Genomic DNA, 20,661 nt, shown 5'->3' on the forward strand with positions numbered 1-20,661 from the left:
AAATACACTCAACTTATAAATGAGATCGACTTATACACAAGTATACACAGTAATTCATACAGACTATGGAGATTTGCAATTTTGAGAAGACTGATGATTATAAAGAAAAGTTATACAAAGCTAGTTTCCATCATGAAATTGTTCCACCTTTTTTTTTTACGGTGTTTTGTATGAGGTGGTCTTTTTTTTTTTTTTAATGTATTATAATTAACAGTTTGACATTTTTCTGTTTTTTCTTCTTTTTCGGAGCATTACTTAAGGGTGCCACCATGTGGCCAGATTCAGGGCCTTTGATTGCAAGATTCCAGAAGAGCTTTGGTGAATCAAAAGTACCCTCCCAATTTGCACAAATGCTATAAATCTACTCTCACCCTGCAGTCATTCTTCTGGCTTAATGTTCCCTATCACCCTCACAAAGTATGCATGTATGATCCCAGTACAGAACACTGCGTGCAGTTGTGAACTTTCACTGCACCTTTACAGGTTAAAAACTTGGTATTTTCTAAGCATACAAGCACAACAGAAGTTCAGAGGATATGATGGAAGAACAAATTTATGGAGACCTCATGAAAAAAATTGATACAGATTCTGCATACATCTACTGATATTGTCTTTATTCTTTTGTTACAAAACAAACACCACAAAAAAGTGTATATAAAATACCAGAAAATGATCCAATTCATTCCCCCAGCAATATAAAACAGTTATGACAACAAACACCACGCACATTAGAAATCAATATAGTGTCAGAAAGAAGTTCCTTTGAGGTGCAAGCTGGTGAAAAGAACTGAAAAAGCAAGGATGATAACCTCGGTCTGAAACAAGCCCTGTAAAATTACCCTGTATCTTCTCCACACAGGGGGCAGAGCCCTAGTGAAGACAGAAGTAAATGAAATAGAAAAGCATGTGCTCGTGCCGTCACACTGACAACTGCTCATAAACTGCGATGAGGCTAAGGTACTGTGGAAGAGCACTAGCTTTCCATATGTCACATTACTAAGCAATCTAGGCAACATGACAGAATACAGTGAGCTCACAGTCCATGGGCTTTCCTCGACTTTGTGATCAGCCAGGTATCTTTCTCCCTAGGGGTAATGGGCTCTCCTGAGACTGTGTGCACCATATTGCAGGCATCAATCTTTGCTGCTGAAGCTTGAGGGATATACCATACTGAAAGTTGCTAGTTTATCACAGCATCCTAATGAGTTTTGGCCTAATGCTCATTGTTATGTTCATGGGGGAAAACTATACAACTACCCCTTCCAATCCTACCCCCCAAAAAAAAATGCAAAAGCAGAAAAGATATAGAAGAAACTTAGGTAAAAGGCCAGTAGCGGGAGAGGCACTTCAGAGACGAGACTCCCAACTTCTATCAGCTGAGACACAAAGGTATGGCACAAGACACCTGTGCTAAAGCTGGGTCGCGGGTTCTTTTTTATATCTATTTTTCCCAGATACTTTCATAATGTGGAATCCAATCAGTACATTGTGGACCGAGCAACTGTCCTGCATTTAGAGGGATTATGAATTTTAGAAATGATAATTTACTTACTCTAACCTGCATAATAATTCACCTTATCTTCTTGGCAAGGCTATTGGAGTTTTCAGATTTCTCTGTAATCTGCCATTCCTGCATATTTTACGTTATGTTCTCTGTTTCGTACACAGGTTGCTGCAGCTTCTTTTCATCTGCCCTCACTGAAGATCCACGGATTTTGAGGCTGGGAGAAGGCAATGTGGCGCAATTCCAAGGACGTTCTGAGAGAGTCCCCAGGAAGGGTCCTTGCTCCCAGCATTAGGGGCACTTACTGCACAGTAGCATGTCAGAGCCAAGATGTTTCAGTATTACAAATTCTCCTTGCACAGTGATGGAGGGGGACACCTGAAGCCATTCCTTGGGAGGGAGGGGTATGTGAGTGTGTGTGGATTAGAATCCAAGTTGTAAAGATTCTGGGACTAGTCACCCTGTATTCTGTATTGACCAAAAAATTCTAAAATCATTCAGTAAATGCAGTCTCTAGGCTAAAGGTAGACCAAGAGCAGGCTCAAATATTTATTTGCACTTTGTTGACTGTTGTAGGATAAGTTACTGTTTTGGTAGAGATCCACCCTAAAAAGACAATAACAATTTCTGTTCTGTGCAAGAAGGTAAGGGCCTGACTTGCTAAACTGGTGATTCCCTGACAGATGCAGGCTCCACATGGGACTGGGGGGGAACTATTTCTTTTCAATCTCATAGTCCAGTAGGGGGCCTGGGGTCTCAGGAATCAACAGTTCTTTAACCTTTGCAAGCAGCAACCGGAGTGTGGCAGTTAATACAGGCTGGTCTTCTTCATGATACGTAAAAACTCCTGCTCATTAATCTCTCCATCCCCATCACGGTCAGCTTCATCAATCATTTCCTGCAAAACACAGTACACGCCATTAACAGAACTGCCTTTTGCACAATCACAACAGCAGCAGCTACCACTTGTTAGCATAGTCAAAAGTTTGCTCCTTGTCACAAGTTACCTCATTATGTACCAGGGTCTCACTGGTAATGGCACAGCCAATACAAATCACCCCAAGGAGAGGAGACATGGATGGAGGTTTTTCAATGTCTTTAAATTATAAATAAATACACAAGCCGAAAACATGGTACAGAAAAAGAGGTTCCAAGGGGGTAAAACTCAGGAGCAACATTAGAAAATGTTTCTTCGCAAAAAAGTGGGTGGATGCAAGGAACAGCCTCCCGCTGGAGATGGAAGAAACAAAAAAAGAACAAGAAAGCCTAGGAGAAACACAGAGGATCTTCAGATACAAAGATGCAAGGGGAAAGTCAGAGAGCACCTGGACTGGAAGGGATTACATTAGGAAGTCAACAGAGCAGCCTGGATGAGCCTTATGGTCCTTTTCTGTTCTCATATTCTACAAGAGAGTGCAGATAGCAGAAGCTGCAGCTGGGGGAGCAGGCAATGAAGTATTAGTTTGCTGGGGAATATTTAAAGCTTGCAAGTTGACCTTATTTTGTGAGGCTTAGAAGTTTGCAAAAATCAATTCTTTTGCTGTGGGAAGGTCTAAGAGCTGTTTCCTAAACAAGTAATCAGCATTGAATAAAAGAGCAGGAATACACATCTGAGTCACAGTTTCATACATAGACTGCTTCCCTCCTAATCTTCTAATTTGGGTAACTGGTCACAATTAGAGTCAATTAGGGAGTTACATCAATAAGTGAGTAATTAACCTTGAGTTTAACAATAATTTATTTTACTCCTATTGCAGGTCATAGACTAACAGATTAAACCAACCCTAACTATTTAATATTATTGTATCATGCTTTTAATTTATTTTTTTTTATGAGAAGCATGTAATCAACTTTTACTAAATAAATAATTCTAACTTACAGGCTACAACTTATCCAGGGTAGAACCCAGCTGCTGATGCTGACTTAAAAAGAAGATTCAGCAGCTTTTAAACTAGATAATGAGAGATAGTTGAAAGTTGCTCATGAGTACATGGGTTAGAGTGGGGTATCTTCAAAGTATACTGGCAAAACAGAGAAGCTAAGATATCCTGATAGAGAGGTTGTGATAAACACTAAAGCAGCCCAGATAAAGCAGATAACTATGGAGGGGCCCAAATTACTTATATCAACACATAAGCAAGTTGCGAATAAAAATTGAAAAAACCATAACCTAAATTGTCTGTATACATAGGCCAGAAGTCTAAAATGTAAGACTGGACACTTGGCATACATGGCACTAAATGAATATACAGACATAACAGGCTTCTCAGAGACATGGTGGATAACAAAGGGACAAAGATACCAGGGTAAGAGCATAAGAAGGGTCATACTGGGTCAGCCCAAGGTCCATCAAGCCCATTACCTTGTCTGCAACAGTAGCCCCTCTGGGTCACATGTAGCCATAAGATCCCCAACAGTACATCGATTACATTCCCTGGTTGTTGAGGGTGTTTAAATAAGCACTTAATGCCTATCAGCTGAGGAAAATCTTTATTAGTAAGATATCTTAGGAGAACTGCAGATCTGCGGAGCCTCAAGTACATCCATCCCCTTTGGGAATGTGGAAATAGCTACAGAACCTGAATGTAATCCATTCTGAAGTGCCAAAAAAGCGCATTATAAATCTAATAAATAAATCTCACAGGTCTTGAGATTTTACAGTGAGTTATATAATATTTAGCATATTTTAGATATGACATAACTAACAAGTTGAAAAATGGAGAAATTACTTACCTGATAATTTTGTTTTCCTTACTGAGAAAGGATGGACTCGGGACCAATTGCTTACCTTCTCCCCTGCCAGCTGATGGAGACGGAGTCAGGTTTCAAAGCTGACTCAGTCACTCTAGATACACCCCTGCAGTGACCTCAGCCATTCAATATTCTCTTCAAAAGCCATTGTGGACATTAAAACTGGCGACTGTAATTGTACTCAACCAAACATAAGCGCCGAATCCCACCAATATTATAGATGCCCAGATCTAGGGATAGGGTGATAGCTTACCCGCAACCTCTTTGGGATCGAGATTCATGTGCGATGCCTTGGCACTGTTCATGGGCAGCCGTGGGCGGGATACTGAGTCCATCTGTCTACACTAAGGAAAACGAAATTATCAGGAAAGTAATTTCTCCATTTCCTAGCGTATAGCAGATGGACTCAGACCAATGGGATGTATAAAAGCTACTCCTGATCAGGGCGGGAGGCTGCCTGTGGTCCAGTTAGCACCGCCCTTGCAAAGGCTGCATCTTCTCTGGCTTGGATGTCCAGGAGATAGAACCTGGAGAGGGTGTGCAAGGAAGACCACAACACTGCTTGGCAGATGTCAATGGGAGACAGTAGCTTAGCTTCTATCCAGGATACTGCCTGGGCCCTAGTGAAATGAGCTTTAACCTGAAGGGGTAAAGGCTTCCCTACTTCTACATAAACTCTTGTGATCACTTCCTTGATCCAGCGAGCCATGGTAGCTGGCGAAGCTGCTTCGCCTTGTTTTCTTCCATCGTGAAGAACAAATAAACAAGCAGTCCATCTTGCGCACCAGTTCTGTCTGTTCTAGAAACCGTACTAACAGCCTACTGACGTTTAAGTGGCGTAGGAGGCGATAGTCTTCCGAGTCCTTGCGTCTATCTAGGGATGGTAAGGAAATGGGACTGGTTCAGGTGAAACTCTGACAATACCTTTGGCAAGAAGGAAGGCACAGAGAGAAGCTGCAAAGTTCATGGAGTCAACCGGCAGAACGGCTCCTGACAAGACAGCACCTGTAGTTCAGAGATGAAATGAGCCGAGCATATCATTACCAAGAATACAGTCTTCAGCATTAACAGGTGTAGAGACAGAGCATGCAGCAGCCGAAAGGAAGGCCCTGCTAAGAAGTCCAATACTAGATTGAGGTTCCATAGGAGGACCGGCCACTTTAAGGGTGGTTGGAGGGGTTTAACTCCTTTTAGAAAAAGGGCCAAGTCCGGATGTGTTGACGGGCAGGCTCCATTCACCTTGCTTCTGAAACAGGAGACAGCTGCCACATGGACCTTCAAGGAGTTTAGGGACAGTCCTTTGTTCAGGCCATCCTGTAAGAATTCCAGAATTATGGGGATCTTGGTCATCCAAGGGGGCACCCTGCATTTTTCGCACCAGCCCTCAAATATTCTCCAGATCCGCACGCATGCCAGGGACGTCAAGAACTTCTGCGCGCGGAGCAAGGTGGTGATTACTGACGCTGAATATCCATGCTTCATCAGGCGAGTCCTCTCAAGGGCCAGACCGTAAGACAAAACAGAGTTGGGTCCTTGTGAAGGATCGGACTTTGTTGGAGAAGGTCCCTATGAGGGGGAAGGCATAGGGTGCTCTCCACCAGAAGCCTCCACATGTCTGCATACCACGGGCATCTGGGCCAATCCAGGGCCACCAGAAGGATTAATCCTCTGTGGCGTTCGATCTTGCCCAGCAGAGGCCAAGGAGGGAAGGCATTCAGTAAATCCTCCTCTAGCCAGTTCTGGAAAAGGGCGTCGATCCCTTGGGATCGCTGATCTCTTCTGCAACTGAAGAATCGGGGGGGGGGGACCTTTGGATTGTGAAATGTGGCCAGTAGGTCGATGGATGGGAGGCCCCAGTGATCTACTAGGAGCTGGAAGGCTCTGGTCAACAGCGACCATTCCCCTGGATCCAGACTCTCCCTGCTGAGAAAGTCTGCTATGACATTGTCTTTTCCTGTGATGTGGGAAGCCGAGATCCCTTGTAGATTTAACTCCACCCATTCCATAAGGTGGTCTATCTCCAGAGACACTTGGTGGCCTTTGGTTTCTCCCTGGCAGTTGATGTAGGCTACCGTGTTGCACTGTCAGACATCACGTGGGCTGCTTGTCCCTGGAGCCTGTGGTTCAATTGGAGACACGCTAATCTGAAAGCTTGGGTTATCAGGCGGTTTTATGTTCCAGTGCGCCTCTTCCTTGGTCCATTGCCCCTGGGGTGTCAATTCCTGACAGTGGGCTCCCCACCCTTGGAGGCTCGCGTCCGTCATGAGGACTAGCCAGTTTGGTGGGGACAGGCTTAAACCCTTGCTTAGATGCACTTCCTGTAGCCACCACTAGAGCAGAGAACATACTTCCATCAGTAGGTGGAGGTGAATAGAGTAGTCTTGAGACAGTGGGTTCCAACGTGACAGCAGGGAACATTGGAGTGACTGTATGTGTGCCTTCGCCCATAGTACTACCTCCGGGGTTGATGCCATCAGGAAGAGGACCTGGCAATAGCTCCACACCCTAGGGTGCATTGTGTTCATCAACCGACGCACTTGGCACATCAGTTTCCTTATCCTCGAGGGAAGGAGGAAGACTTTGTCCTGCTTGGTGTTGAACTGGACTCCCAGGTACTCTAAGGACTAGGAGGTCTGGAGACTGCTCTTGCCCATGTTCACGACCCAACCAAGTTCCTGAAGCAGGGACCTGACCTTGCTGGTCACCTGGAGGCTCTCTTCCAACGACTTCGTCTGAATCAGCCAGTCATCTAAGTAAGGGTGCAGCAGAATCCTCTCTTTCCTCAGTGCCGCCGCTACGACCACCATAATTGTGGAGAATGTTCTGGGGGCAGTTGCCAGGCTGAAGGGCAATGCCCGGAACTGATAATGGTGGCCCAGTACCACAAAGCATAGGAAATACCAGTGGTCTTGACGGATTGGGATATGAATGTAGGACTCCGAGAGGTCCAGGGATGTTAAGAACTCTCCTGGTTGTATGGCCATTATGAAGGAGCGAAGAGTTTCCATGCAGAAGTGAATTACCCGCAGATGATGACTGACGCTCTTGAGATCCAGGATAGGGCAAAATGAACCCTCCTTCTTGAATACGATGAAACAGATGGAATAATGCCCTGTATTTTCCTGGAGTGTACCAGGGTTATAGCCCTCAAACTGAGGAGACTTATCAATGTGGATTCCACTGCCAGTTTTTTGTGCCGAGACTGGCAAGGTGATATCTTAAATGTGTCCCGAGGGATGCTGCGAAATTCTAGAGCGTATCCTTCTTGTATGATGTCCAGTACCCATTTGTTCGACATGACCTCGACCGACCTCTGATAGAAGAGGGATAGTCAACCCCCTATCTCCTTGTCCCGTGGATGAGTCGGCCAAACTTCATTGGGAAGTTCGGGTCGAACCTGAGCCCAAACCAGTTCTTCTTTTTGGTTGTCGGCTCTGAAAGGACTAAGACTTTCCTGAGGAATGAGATGTCTGAAATGACAAATTTCTGTAGGGCCAGAAGCGCAGGAAGCCCCTGGCCCGACCCCTCATCGGTGACGGGCGCTGTGACCTCTTTTTCTTATCTTCCGGTAGCCGAGGCACTGGAGATTCACCTCACTTACTGGCTAGCTTTTCCAATTCGCTTCCGAATAGAAGGAATCCCTTAAAGGGCATCTTTGTAAGGTTTGCCTTAGAGGTCACGTCCACCGACCAATTTCACAGCCATAGCCATCTTCTTGCCCCCACCACTGAGGCTACTCCTCTGGCTGAGGTACGCACTAGGTCAGAGCTTGCATCCGCTAGGAAGGCTGCTGTGGGCTCCATCGCCTATCTGGGATACGCCCCTCTCGAGAGAGAGAGAAGCAGACCCAAACGAGCCACCAGGACACAAGAGGAAGCAATCTGCAGTATTGTTGCTGTCACGTCAAAGGCTTGCTTAAGGATGGACTCCAACTGTATATCATATGCATCCTTCAAGGCTGCTCCTTCCTCTATTGGGTAGATGTTCGCTTCGAGATGGCACAGGCCAGGGCATCCACTTTTAGGAAAAGCAGGCATTTTTTGGCCGCTGGATCCAGAGGGTACAAGGCCTCCAAGGCCTGACCTCCTTTAAAACTGGCTTCTGGGGCATCCCACTCTACATCAATCAACTCCTGAATGGCTTCCAGCAGCAGAAAATAGCAAGAGGCTTTCTGTAGACACACCAGGATGGGATTCCTTTTTGGTTCAGACATAGGGTCCGTGCTGGGAACTCCTAGAGTCTTCAGGGTCTGGGAGACCAGGGCCAGCAATTCATCTTTGTGGAAAAACCCTAGCATGGTCTGGTATGGCTCCAGGCCTGGAGGGATTGCCCCATCCTCAAATGAGTCTGCATTCCCTTCATAATCCATGGTGTCTGGGTCCCTCTTATAAGGGATACTCTTGGTAAGGTGAGGCATGCTGATAGGGCTGGGAGAACGAGGCCTTCCCGGCTAGGACTCAGACCGGGCAGGGGCAGCAGCTGACTGCACCTGAACAAAGGCTTGAAGGCCCTGAAAGAATTCCACCCAAGAAAAGGTCACCAGGTCCATACCTAGCCCAGGAGGAACTGGGGGTAGGGGCCACTGAACTGTCCTTTCCCAGGGAGGACGCAGACCCAAGATTGCTCAGATCCAGGGTGCTACCAGAAAAGGTCATGGCTGACCCATCCTCCGACTAGGAGGGGCCGGGCTTGGAGAAGTTCTAAGAGTCCAGCCCTCCCTGGGCTTCCCCACAGTACTGACACAGAAAAGATTCTAGGTCCGTGCTGGCACTGAAAACATTTGACTTCAGTGCCAGGAAAAATAGTGGAAAGTGTTCTAAACATCAAAATCACAGAACATATAGAAAGACATGGTTTAATGGAACAAAGTCAGCATGGCTTTACCCAAGGCAAGTCTTGCCTCACTAATCTGCTTCATTTTTTTGAAGGGGTTAATAAACATGTAGATAAAGGTGAACTGGCAGACTTGGATTTTCAGAAGGCATTTGACAAAGTTCCTCATGAGAGGCTTCTAAGAAAAGTAAAAAGTCACGGGATAGGTGGCGATGTCCTTTCGTGAATTATAAACTGGTTAAAAGACAGGAAACAGAGAGTAGGATTAAATGGACAATTTTCTCAGTGGGAGGGCCTCAGATCTGTACTGAAATCCGTGCTTTTCAATATATTTATAAATGATCTGGAAAGGAATGCGACGAGCGAGATAATCAAATTTGCAGATGATACAAAATTGTTCAGAGTAGTTAAATCACAAGCGGATTGTGATAAATTGCAGGAAGACCTTGCAAGACTGGAAGATTGGGCATCCAAATGGCAGATGAAATTTAATGTGGATAAGTGCAAGGTGAGGCATATAGGGAAAAATAACTCATGCTGTAGTTACACAATGTTCCATATTAGGATCTACCAGCCAGGAAAGAGATCTAGGTGTCATAGTGGATAACACATTGAAATCGTCGGTTCAGTGTGCTGTGGCAGTCAAAAAAGCAAACAGAATGTTGGGAATTATTAGGAAGGGAATGGTGAATAAAACGGAAAATGTCATAATGCCTTTGTTTTGCTCCATGGTGAGACCACATCTTGAATACTGTGTACAATTCTGGTTGCCCCATCTCAAAAATGATATAGTTGTGATGGAGAAGGTACAGAGAAGGGCGACCAGAATGATAAAGAGGATGAAACAGCTCCCCTATGAGGAAAAACTAAAGAGGTTACGGCTGTTCAGCTTGGAGAAGAGATGGCTGAGTAGGGATATGATACAGGTGTTTAAAATTGAGAGGTCTAGAACGGGTAAATGTGAACTGGTTATTTACTCTTTTGGATAATAGGACTAGGGGTTACTCCATGAAGTTAGCATGGGGGGACATTTAAAACTAATAGGAGAAAATTCTTTTTTACTCAACGCACAATTAAACTCTGGAATTTGTTGCCAGGGGATGTGGTTAGTGCAGTTAGTGTCGCTGGGTTTGAAAAAGGATCGGATAAGTTCTTGGAGGAGAAGTCCATTACCTGCTATTAATTAAGTTGACTTAGAAAATAGCCACTGCTATTACTAGCATCAGTAGCATGTTCCAGTAGTTTTTGAGTACTTGCCAGGTACTTATAGCCTGGATTGGCCACTGTCTGACCCAGTATGGCAATTTTTTATATTCTTAATATAATATACTAGCCTATGTTGTCTAAAGCTTTTTTAAAGAGATACATTTTTAAGTTTTTCTTAAACGCTTTACTAATAGACATTAGGCAGAGTGAGACAGGTAGTGCAAGAAAGCATGGGATAAATATAAGGGATCTCTAAAGAAGTGATATTAAATTAATTGGACGGATGGACAGACTGGATGAGCTGTATGGTCTTCTTCTGCCATCATGTTTCTTTGTTTCAAAGACCAAGGTACAGATCAAAATAAGGCTGGGATGTATTCTTTCAACTCTGAAGTAAAGGACTTTGCCATCAAGGCAAGTCAGAAATCAAAAGCAGAAATGCTTTTCTTTTATACCAAACACAAAGGGAGAAACGAACCTTTAGAGATCTTCCCGGATGGAATTCTACAGAAGAAAGTAACTCCTTGTGCCTGACAAAGCAAGGGTTTGCATGCTGCAGCGGCGCATTCCAGGACATCAGATGATGTCCTTCTGACTGAGGGAGAGCTGGAGACGAGACTTTTTTTGGAATCCCAAATAAGAGCACCAAACTAAATCATGAGCCTTGAGCAGTACTGAAACAAATCTATCAAAGTCTGAAGCCTCCCCAGAACAGCATTTGCCACCCAATTTGGAGGCTGAAATGCAGGGAAACACCATAAAGGTATTGGAACAAAGGAGTGGCAACCTCTAGGGAGCACCCATCTCATCTCATAAGCAGTACCATTGGATTGAAGGGGTCTGGCTGCCTTCCATAATTGCTTTGTGGGGTAAGGGGGTGGAGCTGGATGAGTATCTGAAGAAATCCTAGTATCAACAATTCTTGTCTACTCCCGTGACTGGGCTGATCAATGTCGAGACAGTTATCACCTCCCTGGGCTGACTCTTCTGACATCCTCCAGAGGACAGCAAACACTATCCTTTGGGAGTCTGTAAATAACTGGATTCAGTTGGTTCACAAACTTTGTGCTCCACGGCATCAACCCAAAGGACAAGTGGGAAGAAGCCCCTCTCCAGAACAATCCAAGGATGGAAGAGCTCCCTTCAGAGGCCAACCCCTTATTCCTGATTCTCCAGGAGACTGTCCTCCACCATGATCAGTAGCTCTCTGGCCACAAGAGAATCCGATGGAGGCGGCCTCTTAGGAGCTGAAGTTCACTAACTCCTTATTCCTGATTTTCCAGGAGACTGTCCTCCACCATGATCGGTAGCTCTCTGGCCATAAGAGAATCTGATGAGGCGGCCTCGTAGGAGCTGAAGTTCACTAGCTAGCCTAGGCCAGAAGGGCGCTATATCCCAGACAGGACAAAGACTCCTAGAGAAAGGGAAGAAGGGTTCCATTAAGATTTCAAGAAACACTCAGGAACTAGTGCCTTTTTTTTTTTCCTCTCCACACAAATGTTTTAAGAGCCCAGACTGAGGGAGGAGCACGTGCTAATTTTCACTTTGGACTCCGGCACTTTCCGCAAACCATACCTGGAACGTGGGAGTAAAACAGGCTGTCTGTGCTTGGCTTAAACTGCAGGCCTTCATAATGCCTTTAACTTGATGCCCTCTGAAAATGAGTCCAGTGCTGAATGCATGGATTCACTGCATAACAGAGCCTCTTTGACCTTGGCGCCCGCTTAGTCCCGAGGACTGCCAACCAGTATCAACACCAATGGCGAATATGTGGTCGCATGGGATACCCCAAACTAGTGGTTGCCGCTGCCAGCGAGGCCTGCCGAGGTATTAGGGTTTCCCTTTACCTTGTGACTTTTCCCGTGCGCAGGACAAAGAATTGAAGGTTCCGAGTCTCACACTCCCAACAAGCTGCAGAGATCGCCCCTGAAGGGATTGTCCAACCATTCCTCTGGGAATAAAAAAGCCAGAGGCAATTTGACTTTATAAGGGAAGACAGGGTCCCGCCACAACAATGAATACTTATGCTTCCATGGAAGGTGTCTAGAAAGGAGAAGACCCTTCCCTGCTTATAGTTCTGTAACCTCTCTTGTGGCAGCTGCTGAAGAAATGCAGTTGAATAAACTATTTTATTTTTGATAAAAGCAGCTTTACTGCTACTGCCTAGCCCAGTCAATCCAGAAATAAAAGGAATTATACCCAAGCGGGGGATGGGAGTGAGGCAGCACTTCAAGGAAGGAGGAGGAGGAGTGGGGGTGAGGGAGACGAGGACCCATATCCACAAGCCTCCAGTAGAGGGAGGACCTGCTAAAGGCCTTCCCTATCAGATCTAGAGTCTCAACCAGGCTTGCCTGGAGGCCTGGGAGCAGTCTGCTGTGTCTTGAGCCACTGCCAGGCCCAAGGGGATCCTGGGAGTCACTTACCTGATCCTGCTCAACCAGGTCCACAAAGGTACCCGAGAATCATGATCTAGGTCTTTCTTCAACCAGGTCTGATGGGAACCTGGAAGTCACGTACTAGACGCTGCTCAACAAGGCCTGCAAGGAAACCCAGGAGTCACAGCCAGGCTTTGAAAGGAATCCTGGGAGCCTTGATCTAGGCCCTGCTCAAACCAGGCCCTGAAAGAAACTCCAGGAGTTATGATCCAGGCCTGCTCCATTAGGGGAACAATCACAAAAATTTGTTTTCCTAGGAATCAAGACCTTGCTGTACCAGGTAAAAATACATGCAGCCTGTTGCCTGGGAGCAAGCTTCACCAGGAACCAGCAGCAGAGGACAGGGACCTGGGGGACAAGAAATCCTACTGCACCAGTCCATCTGCTGGAAACAGAGAAGTACTATTGCCAGTGCAGCACCAGTCTATATACCAAGTGATGACATCACTGGAAAATATGCTAGTAGGCAGAGATTTATTATCTGATTTTTAGATTCGCTTTTGGCACTTGAAAGCAGGTTACATTCAGGTACTGCTGAGATAACCCACTAGTCTGCTTTAGTGTAGCAGGATAAGGAAATTTCATATTTATGCATCGTTTAAATATTGTTTAAGCAGAAGGAAAAAAGATTTTCAATAAAAAAATGGGCTTTTTGTATGTGTCAATGATGTAAAGCTTTATGCAAATGTATACAAACCTGAAGCATATTCTTGAAAATCTGCCACAGCAGGGACCCCGACTACAAAAAGCACCTTATCCCTTTTCTATGACTAACCCTCTTCCCTCCTTTAAGACCATCCTACACATCACATCAGGCTCCCAGTGCCAGCTCTGTAGGTAATGCACCTGCAGCTCTTCATCTGTCAGGGTTTCTCCCAGCTCCTTTGAGACCCTCTTCAGATTTTTGAAGGAAATCTTTCCTGTTCCATCATCATCAAACAGTCTAAATGCCTTTATGATTTCTTCTTTGGAATCTTTCTCCACTCTGCACAGAAACATTAATCTGAGTTAAAGGCAAGAGACTCCAGACCTCTGCAGGGCAATTAGGCTATCGATTTAGGGACCTCTTCTAGACTCTTAAGCAATCTGAAAGTACTTCCAGTTCATAAAACAAGTCATTTAAAATATAAGAATTTCAAAAAAACTATTACAAATGTCATTTTGCTAGCATCAGCAAACATACGCTCCTGGATTCTGGAAATATTTGGAGATAATTTATTCTTTAGGAGTAAAGAATCCAAGATTCTTAAATGTCCAAGGAATTGAGCCAGTCACCGAAACATTTAGTCATAAGGAGGCAGATATTCAAAAATGGCTGAGCTCCTAAATTTAGTCCCCTATTTTCAGCCAAATAGAGGGTCCTGAGTTTCCAGCTGAAAATTCACATAAATTTAAGGTTCTAGATTTCAGCTCCTAATAGGTCTGAAATTCAGTGCTAAACTCCTAACTTGTTTCCCCGCAGCCACCCGCTTTTTAGCTCCTAAATTTAGGGACTCAGCCCTAGTACATTTCCAAAAGGGCCAATTAGCAGCTAACACACCAGTTAGGAACCTATACCCTTTGAAAACTGACCCAAGGTGAATAACACTGTTAAAAACCCAGAACCATCCAATCAGATTGGGCGTGTGAAGATGTCTAGGTGCAACACTAAACTAGTCCTGTGTGAGGGAGACACCTGTATGTTTTACTTTGCAAGAAAGAGGAGCACTGACCCCTGTGAAGCTCCTCTCTGAATGAGTTAGACCAGACCGGTGACCCTTGCCAGTGTATGGCGCTAACATTAGAAATGCCAGCACCGTGCGCTGCTCATGCCTGCAGTGCTGGGAGTTCCTCAGACAGCACATACCGAGAATGATCTGTGACCATACAGCAAACTGATTTGCTGAATAAAGAAAATTATTCCTTACCTGCTAATTTTCGTTCCTGTAGTCCCATGGAATCAGTCCAGACGGTGGGTTATGTCCCCAGAACAGACTTCGAGGGGCGTGACCATGTAGATTAGTACACCCTCTGCAGGAGCTCAGTATAGAGTATATCAAAGCCCGACTAGAAGCAAGAACAGACTGGATCAAGTTTGCTTAATCATGAATTCAACTATAAATGTAACATAAACAGGTAACCTTCGGCAAAAAACCGCCAACTTGTAGGGAGCTGTGAGCAAGCAAAGAAACTGGAAAACTAGTATACTGTTAAGTAACAACCGGGAGCAGTACAAAACAGAGCAGAGCAGGACTAAGAGTGGCGGGCCGTCTGACTGATCCATGGTACTACAGGAACGAAAATTAGCAGGTAAGGAATAATTTTCTTTTCCCTGTACGTACCAGGATCAGTCCAGACTGTGGGATGTACCCAAGCTTCCCTAAATCGGGTGGGGTCCTGCGAGGCCTGCTCGGAGAACCTGCTTGCCAACGTGTCCAGAATCTTGAAGAGGCGAGATGCAGGAGATAGTGCCTCGAGAACGTGTGCAGTGATTTTCCATGTTGCTGCACGACAAATCTCCTGGGAGGAGACAGAGCGGATCTCTGCCCAGGCCGCCTGAGAGCGCGTAGAATGTGCTATGATGCCGCGAGGAGGAGTCCGTCCCGCTCCAATGTAAGAAGCGGCAATACTGTCCTTTAACCCATCTAGCAATCGTCGTCTTCGAGACCTGGGAACCCTTCCTCGGACCGGACCAAAGTACGAACAGATGGTCGGTAACCCTGACATCATTAGTAGCCTCCAGATAGCGAAGCAACATGCGCTTGACATCCAAGAGACGAAGGCCTTCGGCTCGGAGGAAGCAAAGGATGGAAGCTCTACCGTCTGATTCAAGTGGAAGGACGAAACCACCTTCGGGAGAAGGAAGTTCACGAGTCCATGAACCCGAAGATAAGGTTCTCTGCATGACAAAGCCTGAAGGTTCCGAGATGCGTCTAGCAGAGCAGATGGCTACCAGAAAGACAGCCTTGAGAGTGAGATCCTTAATCGTCGCCTGCGTAGCGGTTCGAAGGGGCGGTCCTGACAAGGCCGCGAAGCACTAGGTTGAGACTCCAGGAGGGACATGGATCCCTAACCGGGGGTCGCAAATGCTTGACACCCTTGAGGGAAACGTGCGATGTCCGGCTTGAAGAAGGAGAGGAGAGCCGCCATACTGCACTAGCGAGCCCAGGGCAGACACCTGAACCCGAAGCGAATTACAGGCGAGTCCTTTGTCCAATCCATCCTGGAGGAACTGGGGTACTGACATCCTTGTGGGCCGGGTGCCCTGGCTGGAACACCACATTTCGAAGACCTTCCAGACTCGAACGTAGGCTACTGAAGTAGACGTCTTCCGTGCCCGCAGCAGTGTCGAAACTACCGCCTCCGGGTAGCCCCTGCGCCTGAGTCGACGCCGCTCAAAAGCCATGCCGCAAGACAAAAGAGTTCTGCCTGCTCGAAAAATACCGGTCCCTGGTGAAGGAGACGTGGGAGATATCCTAGCCGTATCGGTTCGTCTATCGCCAGTTGTAGCAGGTCTGCAAACCAAGGACGGCGGGGCCACTCTGGGGCGACGAAGATCACGGCGCCCTGATGGCTTTCTATTCTGCGAAGAACTCTGCCCACCAGGGGCCAGGGCATCCACCCCTTCCGCGCCGCGCTCTCTTCTGCGACTGAAGCGGGGGGCCTTGGCGTTGAGGGAAGTCGCCATCAGGTCCAAGTGCGGCGCCCCCCACCGGGGAACAAGAAGTTGCATCGCCTCTTCGGAGAGGGACCATTCTCCGGGGTCCAGCTGTTGGCGACTCAAGTAGTCCGCTACTGAACGTTGTCTACTCCGGCGATTGTGTTGAGGCCGCGAGACGGGCCAGGTGCCTTTCTGCCCACCGCATCAGGAGCGCTGCTTCAAGCGCGACGTGCCGGCTCCTCGTACCTCCTTGCCGATTGACGAGGCCCACGGTGGTGGGCGATGTCCTAGAGAATCCTGACCTCCCGGTTTACGCAGCAGCGGGAGGAAATGTTGGAGCCGCCAGACGTGCCGCTCTGGTTTCCAAACGGTTGATTGGCCACATCGCTTCTATTTTCGACCACATCCCTCTGCGTGGCGCTTTGATCGCAGACGGCTCCCCCATCCGACGAGACTGGCATCGGTGGTCACCACCATCCAATTGGGAACCTCGAGGGAGACGCCTCGAGCTAGGTTGTGCCGGATCTAACCACCAACTCAGACTGTCCTTGGCAGCCTGCGGAAGAGGGAGTATCATCTGATAATCCTGTGAGATTGGTTTCCAGCGGGAAGAAGAGCAGACTGTAGGGGACGTAGGTGTGCGAACGCCCAGGGCACGAGTCGATGGTGGAAGCCATCACGCCCAATAGCTGAAGGTAGTCCCAGGAGGTGGGTTCTGGCAACGCAGAAAACCGTCGTATGTGTTCCCGCAAGGATTGAGCCTTGTCCGGGCGTAAGAAGATTTTGCCCTGACGTGTGTCGAAGCTCGCTTCCAAGAAGTCCAAGTGTTGCGAAGGTACGAGGGAGCTCTTGGAGAAGTTCACTACCCAACCCAGGGAGTGGAGGACTTGGATGACCCTGGCCACCGAGGACTGTCCATGGGCGAAAGACTTCGCACGTATCAGCCAATCGTCCAGATAGGGGTGGACCAGAACGCCCTCCTTCCTTATGGTCGCCGCCACTACCACCATGATCTTGGTGAAAGTGCGAGTGAGCGGTCGCCAACCCGAACGGGAGTGCCTTGAACTGAAAGTGTTGACCCAGAATCTTGAAACGGAGGAACCGCCGGTGAGCTGGTAGGATGGGAATATGTAGGTAAGCCTCCATGAGATCCAGGGAGGCGAGAAACTCCCCCTGATGCACCGCTGCGATCACAGAACGTAGCGTCTCCATGCGGAACCTGATGACCCGTAATGACTTGTTGACTTCCTTTAGGTCCAGGATGGGCCTGAAGGATCTATCCTTTTTGGCAACGACGAAGTAGATGGAATAATGGCCCAAGCCCACCTTGCTGAAGGGGAACGGGAGAAATGGCTCCTATCTCCGTAGCCTGTTCAGAGTTTGCTGCACCGCTGTTCTCTTGAGGTCCGATCCCAGGGGAGAAGATGAACCTCTCCTTCGGAGGGCGGACAAACTCCAAGGCGTAGCCGTTCTTTTATAGTGTCCAGAAACCCACTGGTCTGAGGTGATACGCACCCACTTCCTCGTAGAAACTCCGCCAGACCACACCCCAATCCTGGGGGTGGAGGAGGTGGGCGAGGCTGGCATCATTGGGTGGACTTGGGTGGGGGATGCCCTGGTCCCGCCTCGTCACGGCGCGGGCCTACGCACACGAAAGATCGCGGCCAGGACTGTGATCTGGACGCGGGTGTCTGAGGCCCTGCCTGCTGGTAACTCCTGTAGCGCCATTGCGCTCTGGCTCGAGACGAGGCAAAGGACCGTGAAAGACGTTGTCTATCCTCAGGCAGACGATGGACTGCATTCTCCCCCAGGGACTTGATGATCTGATCCAGATCCTCTCCGAAGAGGAACTTGCCCCTGAAAGGCAGAGAGCCCCAAGCTTGACTTGGAGGAGGCATCTGCCGCCCCAGTTACGGAGCCACAAAGAGACGCCGCGCCGCCACAACCAAAACCATGGACCTCGCCAGAACCTCGGAAGAGATCGTACAAGGCATCCGCCCCTTACGCTATGGCGGACTCCAGGCGGTCCGCCTGGACGGCTTCCTCGGACGGCCAGATCCTGAGAAGTGAGAAGTTGTTGCACCCAGCGAAGACTGGCCCTTTGAGCACATTACCCGCTCGCATCCCCAGGGCAGAGACCTCAAAACTCGCTTGAGAAAAATTTCCAACTTGCGGTCCTGAGTGTCGCGCAATGCCGCTCCGCCCGTCACCGGAATAGTCGTCCTCTTAGTAACCCGCGATACCACGGAGTCCCCCTTTGGACCTTGATGAGCTCCAGGAAGTCCTCAGGAAGAGGTACAACTTCTCATGGCTCGACTGACCTTCAAAGACTGCCTCAGGGGTGTCCCACTCCTGGTCAGAGCTGCAAAAAAGAATCGTGGGTGGGAAAGGCCCGAGACCTCGGCCAGAGGGCAGCTAAGACTGGGTCCCTCTTCTTGGAAGACGTGGTGGACGGCTGGAGCCACTGGAGCTGGGGGGTCAAGATCCAGCTCTAGGAGGATCTGAGGTATGAGGTCATCCACTCCTCCCTCTGAAAAGATGCGAAGCGCTCGTGGGTCGTCTCCATCCGGCAGGGCGTCCGGCTGCGTCGTGTCCGGGGGGGTCTCCCCCCATGATTGAAGCCGCCCCTGCCCCTCCTGGGGCCAACCCGTACCCGGGTGGGGACTCGGGGGGGGCCCCCGAAACCGATCCCACCAGGTCCGGGGGGGCCTGTGGAGTAGCCGGAAGACGAGGAGTTTTTGCAGGGGGGGGGGGGGAAGAGGGCCTGTGGGCAGTCCCCCGGGAGCCTCCATCCCTGTAGATATGCACAATGCGTCAAGAGAATGAATTCAGGGGAAAATCTTGGCATACTCGGGGGGGGGGGGGGGGCCCTGAAGGAACTATCCGAGGGCCCCGGGTCCGGTAAGACCTCCTCTGGGGTCCAAATTCTGGTGGGGAAACCTCCCAAAAAATCCCCTCTTCCTGCGCTGAGAGAAACTCATCAGCGCGCTGAAAATTACAAAATGGCTGCCGTTCCCGCCAAAGGCGGCGAAGTTGGCCGGCCCGCGGTGAAGAAATAAAAGAAAAAGTGGCTTAAGGGGCTGCGAGGTGCCTTCCCCCCCGGGAAGGCATCGTGCGCAGATTCCCTCCCAAGAGATCCTCGACCCCGGCTCACCGCAGGCCGAACATCATGAAGGCCGTGGCATCGGGACCGCCGGGGGAGGAAGAGAAAGCCACGGGGGGGGGCGGAGAATGAAGAGCTGTCGCGGGGGGGGGGGCCCCGATCGGCCTGTGCCAGCAGCTCTCCCAGCGATCGACGAGGTGCCGCGGGGGAGGGGGGGGGCCTAAAAGGCCTGCGCTACCCGCTCAGAACTCCCTGAAGGAGCAGGAGAATATCCCCTCCCTGTAAAGCAGCGGCCCCGGGGAAGCTCGTCGCGGGGGAGAATAGCGTGGAGAGGCCGGCACCACCGGCTTCCACGAGGCACCAATGCTGAAGATGCTAAAGAAGCTGAAAATCAAAAGAATAAAAGTAACACACACTGCAACTTATCCCCGGCCAGGAGGAGGAGAGATAGAGAGAGAGGCAGAACAGTGGTAAGCCACGCCTCCCCAAAAACTTTTTTTTTTTTTTGGAACAAACTTGATCCAAATTGTTAAAGGAGATAGGAAGAAAGAAGCAGAAAGAAACTAATTCCCTGCCATCCTGGGGAAGCAACTGGTTCCCCTACTCTCATCTGCTGGAGTCAGAAAGATAATGAGCTCCTGCAGAGGGTGTACTAATCTATATGGTCACGCCCCTCGAAGTCTGTTCTGACTCCATCTGCTGGACGGGGGACATAACCCACCGTCTGGACTGATCCTGGTATTTAGACAAACACAGACAAACGTGTCTGCATTAAACACAAGAGACACTGCTCAGCAGGAATACACACAAAATGTGCTGACTGTACCATTTTTTGTGTCATCATTGCCAAAAAATCCTCAAAGTTAATAGTCCCCGATCCTTCCTTATCGATGTCGGTTATCATTTTTTTAATTTCTTCCTTTTTAGGCTCAAACCCTAGAGCACGCATAGCAACCTACAAGAGACAACAGAAAAGATTGTTAAAATCCCCATGAATCTGCGTGGGCTGTGATCACTTTTATGTTGCATCCATAACAGTGTGCATTTGAAAAAGGAACCTTAACATAGAAATGACGGCAGAAGAAGACCAAACGGCCCATCCAGTCTGCCCAGCAAGTTTCACACTTTTTTTTTCCCTCATACTTATCTGTTACTCTTGGCTCTTAGTAATCTTTTGGTTCTATTTCCC

General features: G+C 48.2%; 1 protein-coding gene across 1 annotated transcript in view; it reads right to left on the reverse strand.

The window, feature by feature from the left end:
• Window positions 1–593: 593 nt before the first annotated feature.
• The window catches only part of LOC115083417 (caltractin-like), a 49,663-nt gene continuing 29,595 nt past the window's right edge, over window positions 594–20,661 (reverse strand). Inside the window, exons 3-5 of the mRNA XM_029587259.1 lie at window positions 20,294–20,427; window positions 13,576–13,714; window positions 594–2,402 (exon numbers count right to left, since the gene is read on the reverse strand). Coding sequence (XP_029443119.1) covers window positions 2,313–2,402; window positions 13,576–13,714; window positions 20,294–20,427 — 363 coding nt within the window. The 3' untranslated portion in view covers window positions 594–2,312. The remainder of the gene's footprint in view (window positions 2,403–13,575; window positions 13,715–20,293; window positions 20,428–20,661) is intronic.

The sequence above is a fragment of the Rhinatrema bivittatum genome, chromosome 1 (genome assembly GCF_901001135.1).
Source record: "Rhinatrema bivittatum chromosome 1, aRhiBiv1.1, whole genome shotgun sequence".
In the NCBI taxonomy this organism is placed as follows: Eukaryota; Metazoa; Chordata; class Amphibia; order Gymnophiona; family Rhinatrematidae; genus Rhinatrema; species Rhinatrema bivittatum.